Genomic DNA, 7,163 nt, shown 5'->3' on the forward strand with positions numbered 1-7,163 from the left:
TCTAGTGTAATGGCTAAATAAAGAGAAAAAGAACAAAAAGACAAAAACTAGTCTTTACGTCTTTTTCACGCCTATGGTCTGTACAAGATGAGGAAATAGTTTTCTTTTTCCAATTTCTTCATTTGTTCACAGTTCACCGTACGTTTTAACTCAACAAACCATATCATGTTTTAAGCACTTGGACTAGTGTCACAGTTGGAGATATATCTTAAGAGTGGCTCACCCCGAGTTTTATTCGAAAGGTTAGACTAATTCTCTTTCAATTAGTTCGTTTAAGTTGCATTAGTATAGAGTTAGATTTCCTTGGATTGCGATAGAAATTTAAAGACTTGAGTTAGATAGTTATGATGTTGTAGTGAATTTAAAGAGTGAAGAATTGAAATATAAGGAAGAAATACTTGCTGACTTGGTAAGAATCTTATCCCATTTGAATTTGTTAAAGAAGAAAAGAACTTGTGCTGATTTTAGTTTGTTACTATTCTACTACATTAAGTTCCAATTTAACGTTAGAAATAATTTCTAATAGAGTTAGCCTTCTACTCTTTTGTTTGTATTGGATTATAGACCAAGAATTGTGGCTGTGTGCAGAGACTATTTGGTTTTATATATAATCTGTCAGTATTTGGGGAAAAGTTCAAAAGAGAACCTTCTTGTTGTTGGTGGCTCTTATACATACGAACTGAATTTGGGGATGCATGTTTGCTGAATTTTGATGACATAGCTATGAAGTGAGATATGTTATTGCTTATAAAGATATGTCAGAGGATTGGCATGGCCTGCAACGGCCTGGGGACAGCCTATAGAAGCCTAGGATTTAAAATTTAGTAAGTTTGAGGGCAGAATAGTAGAATACTAATTAGAATAGTGGTAGCATAGAAAAATTGACATTTCGATATCGAATACTGGCACTCCACATACCCAATACCATATTACCTTTGGGATTAAGGAAAAAGAAGCGTGCTAAGGTAGGAACTTACATACCAATATATAACTTGCTTATTTTCATGCATGTTTTGTTTGTTTCAATTGATGAAAAGTAGTTTGATTATCGAGTCATACATGTATATGTGATATTCATGTTTCTCATTTATTTCTAATTAATATAAACTAGATCTGTGGATAGCTTTTCCGTGAGATAGGAGTTTTTGTGAAATTCGGGTTATTGGGATTATTTTTATTCTTAAAAAGAGAAAAACTTGTCTTAGAAAGGGGGTTCTCGTCTCCCATTTTTCATTAAGGAAAAAGGGAGATGGATTTTCGTAATGCAGATATGGGATATATCTAACTGTGTGTAAGCTATGTGTGGGGTTCCTAGATTTGTTCAATTGATTTGATTTGAAATCCTCGGCGCTTGGCCACTTGGCCAGGTCCAAAATCTAGTGTAATGGCTAAATAAAGAGAAAAAGAACAAAAAGACAAAAACTAGTCTTTACGTCTTTTTCACGCCTATGGTCTGTACAAGATGAGGAAATAGTTTTCTTTTTCCAATTTCTTCATTTGTTCACAGTTCACCGTACGTTTTAACTCAACAAACCATATCATGTTTTAAGCACTTGGACTAGTGTCACAGTTGGAGATATATCTTAAGAGTGGCTCACCCCGAGTTTTATTCGAAAGGTTAGACTAATTCTCTTTCAATTAGTTCGTTTAAGTTGCATTAGTATAGAGTTAGATTTCCTTGGATTGCGATAGAAATTTAAAGACTTGAGTTAGATAGTTATGATGTTGTAGTGAATTTAAAGAGTGAAGAATTGAAATATAAGGAAGAAATACTTGCTGACTTGGTAAGAATCTTATCCCATTTGAATTTGTTAAAGAAGAAAAGAACTTGTGCTGATTTTAGTTTGTTACTATTCTACTACATTAAGTTCCAATTTAACGTTAGAAATAATTTCTAATAGAGTTAGCCTTCTACTCTTTTGTTTGTATTGGATTATAGACCAAGAATTGTGGCTGTGTGCAGAGACTATTTGGTTTTATATATAATCTGTCAGTATTTGGGGAAAAGTTCAAAAGAGAACCTTCTTGTTGTTGGTGGCTCTTATACATACGAACTGAATTTGGGGATGCATGTTTGCTGAATTTTGATGACATAGCTATGAAGTGAGATATGTTATTGCTTATAAAGATATGTCAGAGGATTGGCATGGCCTGCAACGGCCTGGGGACAGCCTATAGAAGCCTAGGATTTAAAATTTAGTAAGTTTGAGGGCAGAATAGTAGAATACTAATTAGAATAGTGGTAGCATAGAAAAATTGACATTTCGATATCGAATACTGGCACTCCACATACCCAATACCATATTACCTTTGGGATTAAGGAAAAAGAAGCGTGCTAAGGTAGGAACTTACATACCAATATATAGCTTGCTTATTTTCATGCATGTTTTGTTTGTTTCAATTGATGAAAAGTAGTTTGATTATCGAGTCATGCATGTATATGTGATATTCATGTTTCTCATTTATTTCTAATTAATATAAACTAGATCCGTGGATAGCTTTTTCATTGAGATAGGAGTTTTGTGAAATTCGGGTTATTGGGATTATTTTTATTCTTAAAAAGAGAAAAACTTGTCTTAGAAAGGGGGTTCTCGTCTCCCATTTTTCATTAAGGAAAAAGGGAGATGGATTTTCGTAATGCAGATATGGGATATATCTAACTGTGTGTAAGCTATGTGTGGGGTTCCTAGATTTGTTCAATTGATTTGATTTGAAATCCTCGGCGCTTACACAATGATATCATTCTGGACTTGTTTCATGTTATTTACTATGACCCGATTGGGAGTCATAGGTTGTTGTGGTTTTGATTAGTTGGAAATTTGGGAACTCACACATACATAATCAACATTTTCAAAAGAAAACCATATATATTTATATTATTTTGGAAAAAGACCGACAGTAAAAGTATATGTATATTAGATTATACATATCACGAGGAGATTTAGAAAAGAATTGTTGAATTCCTATAAAGAAGGAATTGTTGTCAATTTCCGGAGACAACAGTTTTTTCTAGGATTTAGAATTGCCTTGTTCACCTTTAGAGGTGGTGGGCCAGTTCTAGAGAGATACATTGATAGTAGTATTTCGGGAATTCCAGCTTACTTTTCTAGATAGCCATCTTTGTACGTGTCACGTTGTATAGTGCTTAGCTTGTGTGAGGTTGCACGTTACCTCAAGGAGGTTTTAGACGCGAGGAGTGAGTTTAGTCCACTCTTGGACGTGTGTCAGGATCCTGAACAGTCTACCATCGTCGAATAGTTGACTACCGTAAGTTAGGCGATGCCTTTTATTGGGTCATGGTCAAAGGCAAACCTGAGCTTGAAAAAATTGATTTAGTGTCGCAAGGGCGGATCTATGAGTTGGCTGTTCGGGGCTATAGCCCCCTAACTTTGCCCAAAAAAAAATTATATAGTGGTAACTATTCATAAATTATACACCCCAAAAAGTAAAAAAACAAATTGTAGTGGCAATTAATTCTAGTAGCCCCTAATGGAGAATCCTGCATCCGCCCCTGCGTGTTCGGGGAACACACTAACAGTAATCATACACCCCACCTGAAAATTAGGATTTAACGGTGCAAGTTCACACTGGGAAGTACTGAACCATGAGAAATTGCCTAGGACTGGGGCGGTATACCAATCGTAACCTCTCTATTCTAATAGGATGCGACTGCCACAATAGATGTATGATGATTGTGAAAAATCTATTTTGATTATTAAATAAGCGTGCTGATATGATTTATGATAGTTAGTGATTTATTTATGTAGTCACGCTATTTTGATTATAATGGTAAAAAATTGCATGTTTTAAATGGTTTTGTTATATGTAGACTATTTATTGGCTATGTATGTTTCTACTGGGCATCGTTGTTTGCTCATTCCTATATTAACATCTTTCAGGTGAACCTGTTATGGAGGAGATAATCACTACTAGTGATGATGATTACGAGCGAAGGAGTCAGTACTTGACATCATTTTTAAGAGTTTACAAGTTATATTTAATATAGTATGTACCATGGTGTTGACGTAAGGCCTTGAGATACATTTCCACGTCCTCGAGATATGAGTTGGATCTAGAGGCGTTACATGAATCAAACTCTCAATCAAAATGGAAGCAACCAATCGACCTCCCAACTTCATCTCCCTACAGAAACTTCAAAAACTTAGGATCAAGGAACAAGAGGAACAAAAGCGAAAGCAGAAAGAAGAAGAACAATTGAGAATCAAGGAACAAGAAGAACTAAAGGTGAAACAAAAAGAAGAAGAAGAACGAATGGTGAAACAAAAAGTAGAAGAAGAGAGAACATTGAGAAAAGTGAAGGGACATGAAGTGAAAGGGAAAGAAAAGATGCTTGGAGATGAAGAAATCATACCACCTAGATTTCATCACCAGGGTAGGAGAAATAAGGAAAGACCATTGTCTGTGAATAAAGATGGGGAAATGAGTTCCAAGTCTTCAGAGCAACAATCTGTTGATCTTGAGAAATTGAGGAGGATGAAGAATAAGGAAAATAAGTTAAAGTTAAAGTTGAAAATGAAAATGAAAATGAAATCGAAATTGAAAATGGAAATGGAAAAAACCCTAGCCGATGCTGATGATGAAAATGTTGATGGAAAAGAAAAGGAGAAAAAATTGATAGATGAAAAAAACAATGAAGGGGTGTCGGTGAATCCGATGGTGGAGATTGTTGTTGATGAAAAGAAGGTGGTGAAACAAATCACTGAAGTCAATCGAAAAGGATCGAATGGTGGAAGACGACGATCAAAGGGCAAGCGTGTTTCTTCAGCGGAGATTGTGAGGAAGAAGACATCTGATGGTGCTTTGAAGAATCCGAAGGTGCAGAATGTTGTTGATGATGAGAAGAAGGTGGAATGTGCGGTGGAGAAAGAAAGGAATGAAGTAGTCACTGGAGAAAGTTCGAGGAATGGTGGAAACCGACAATGGAAGGCAAAACCAAATAATAGAAATGTGAAGAAAGTCGTTCATAATCCAACAGTGGAGATTGTGGAAAAGATTGAAGCTCTCAAGGTTGGTGGTGATGTGGTGAAAACTATTGGTCAGTATTGTGACAAATCCACTGTTGAGACGAAGGTTGGTGATGGTCAGGTGAAAATGAAGGGTGAAGATTGCAACAGATCAAAGGTTGAGATGAATGGTTGTGATTTGGGGTTCAGAAGAAGGTTTGGTTATGGAGGGAGAGGGGGAGGGAGAAGAGATGAAAATGTGATGTGGGTCAAAAAGGGAGAAAATGAGGAAGAGGAAAGTGGTGGTGGCGGTCATGTCTGTAGCCCGTTGCTCAGTAGTGGCGGTGGTCGCATGTTTTCTGGTGGTTGTGGTCCTGGTAAATATTGAAGGTTCAAGGGTATATGCAATTCAAAGCTAGTCTATATGTAATTAATTGGATTTACCATTTCTGTTTTAGCTTTTGTGATGAATTTTCAGAGTTGGAACTGGTGACTTAATTGAACAAGTATACTGGACTTTTGTTTTTGAAGTCTGAATCATCTCCTATTCTCCTGCAAGACTGCAACTAATAATGCACAGAATAAATTTTATGACGACACAAGAAATTAATGCACTTATTCCTGAAATTTCTGAAAGAAAGAAAGTAAGAAGAGAACAATTTGAATCCGTTGGGTTTTACGCCTGTTACGCATATGGATTTTGGACTTTCTTAACTTCTACTATTTCCTACAAAAGTGATATTGCCTTTCATTTTATGTATTACTTCTCCTGTGGTTGCAAACTTTGAATATGCCGCCATACCTCCAAATGGAAAATAGACCAGGCAGATTTTTACCTATTTGTTGTGTATCTTACAAGTTTTTTTTTTTTTTTTTTGGCGAGTCTGTTTTTAAACGAGATCGGTGACTCATTAGTGCGGCAGAGTTCGAACCCCAGACCCTATAGATTTTACCAACTTTACTAGTTGGTACATTACAAGTTAGTGAGTTAAAAGATGAAAATCCAAAAGCCTTCTTATATTGGTGAGCTCAGTTGCTCCTTGCCTCCTTAGTTTCACTTGTCTGTGTATGTTATTCACCTGCAGCAAAGAACATTCTTCTGGGTAAACAGGAAGGGAGCGACGAGGTTTTAAGATATTCTTATGTTCAAAACGTCGGGCAAATATATCTACAGAATCAGTCATTGGAATGGATATTTAAATGTTTTTATCCGAGGAACAGTATGTGTGGTCCATGCTTATTAGCTTCTAAAATGCACTGTTCTAAAAATCGGTCTATGCGGTGCCCAACCGACTCGCCTAGGACCAAGTTGTTTAAAAAATCGGTGGACCGACTAGACGGGTCTAGGCGGACCGATTAGGCGGGCTAGGTGGCCTCTAGGCGGTCCAATCAATTTTTTTTTTTTTTTTTAATGATTAAATGTCGAAAATTAAAGGCCCGTGTAAACTTAAGATTTAAATGAGTTTAAAAGACTAAAGCCTAATGTAAATTATGTCACTATAACAAAGAGTATGTTTTTATATGAAGTCGATATTCTTCAACTATTACGCATTTTTGTAATAAGTATTTTTATTTGTGTTTAATTTTTGAATTATGGTAAATGATTTTCTTCATTTCTTATAGTATAGGTGTGTATTACTATATATATTAGGAAAAAAAAAAAAAATCGTCTAGCGCTTAGCCTGTCTAGGCACTGCCTAGAAGGCCTAGGCACTAGGTACTCTCCTACCGCCCGACTACCGCCTAGCGTTTTTTAGAACACTGCTAAAATGTGATTGTGTTCCTAAGTAGATAGGCTTCCATTTTTTACTTTTCAACGCAGCAGTTTTGGATATTTTTACCCTTCAAATAAAAACAAAGAGTTTCATAAAGAACGTTTCATTCAAGGGTAATTGCCTGAATCGGCCATGATAAAAGCATATTGTGCTCCAACCGGCATGCCTTTTAATTTTGACCAATTCAACGGGTTTTTAACCCTTTTGCCCTTCCTTACAACACTCTCTTTCATCTGCCACACTCTCTCTCCTCTGCAACACACTCTCTCTCCTCTTGTACTTCTGATGTGGACATGCACAGTAATATTTATCCGTTAGATTCTCTTAGCGATACGTACTAGCGATTAATGATCGTTAGATTTCAACCCAGCAAAAATGAAAACGGACTTTAGCTATTGTGGGAATCAGAACCAGCAACTTATGG

The 7,163-nt window shown here is 36.2% G+C and overlaps 1 protein-coding gene across 2 annotated transcripts; it reads left to right on the forward strand.

Moving 5' to 3' along the window:
- The first annotated feature begins 1,352 nt into the window (after positions 1–1,352).
- LOC147496876 (uncharacterized) lies at positions 1,353–5,494 on the forward strand. Of its 2 annotated transcripts, XM_086559731.1 has the most exons (3): positions 1,353–1,617; positions 1,732–1,784; positions 3,900–5,494. In XM_086559731.1, exon 3 carries the CDS (start codon positions 4,108–4,110, stop codon positions 5,350–5,352), a length of 1,245 nt encoding a protein of 414 aa, XP_086415857.1. In that variant the 5' UTR covers positions 1,353–1,617; positions 1,732–1,784; positions 3,900–4,107; the 3' UTR covers positions 5,353–5,494. The 2 variants fall into 2 exon arrangements, with proteins under 2 accessions (XP_086415857.1, XP_086415856.1); XM_086559730.1 differs by lacking the exon at positions 1,732–1,784.
- Positions 5,495–7,163: the final 1,669 nt, after the last annotated feature.

Source organism: Coptis chinensis, chromosome 5 (assembly GCF_015680905.1).
Source record: "Coptis chinensis isolate HL-2020 chromosome 5, ASM1568090v1, whole genome shotgun sequence".
NCBI lineage: Eukaryota > Viridiplantae > Streptophyta > Magnoliopsida > Ranunculales > Ranunculaceae > Coptis > Coptis chinensis.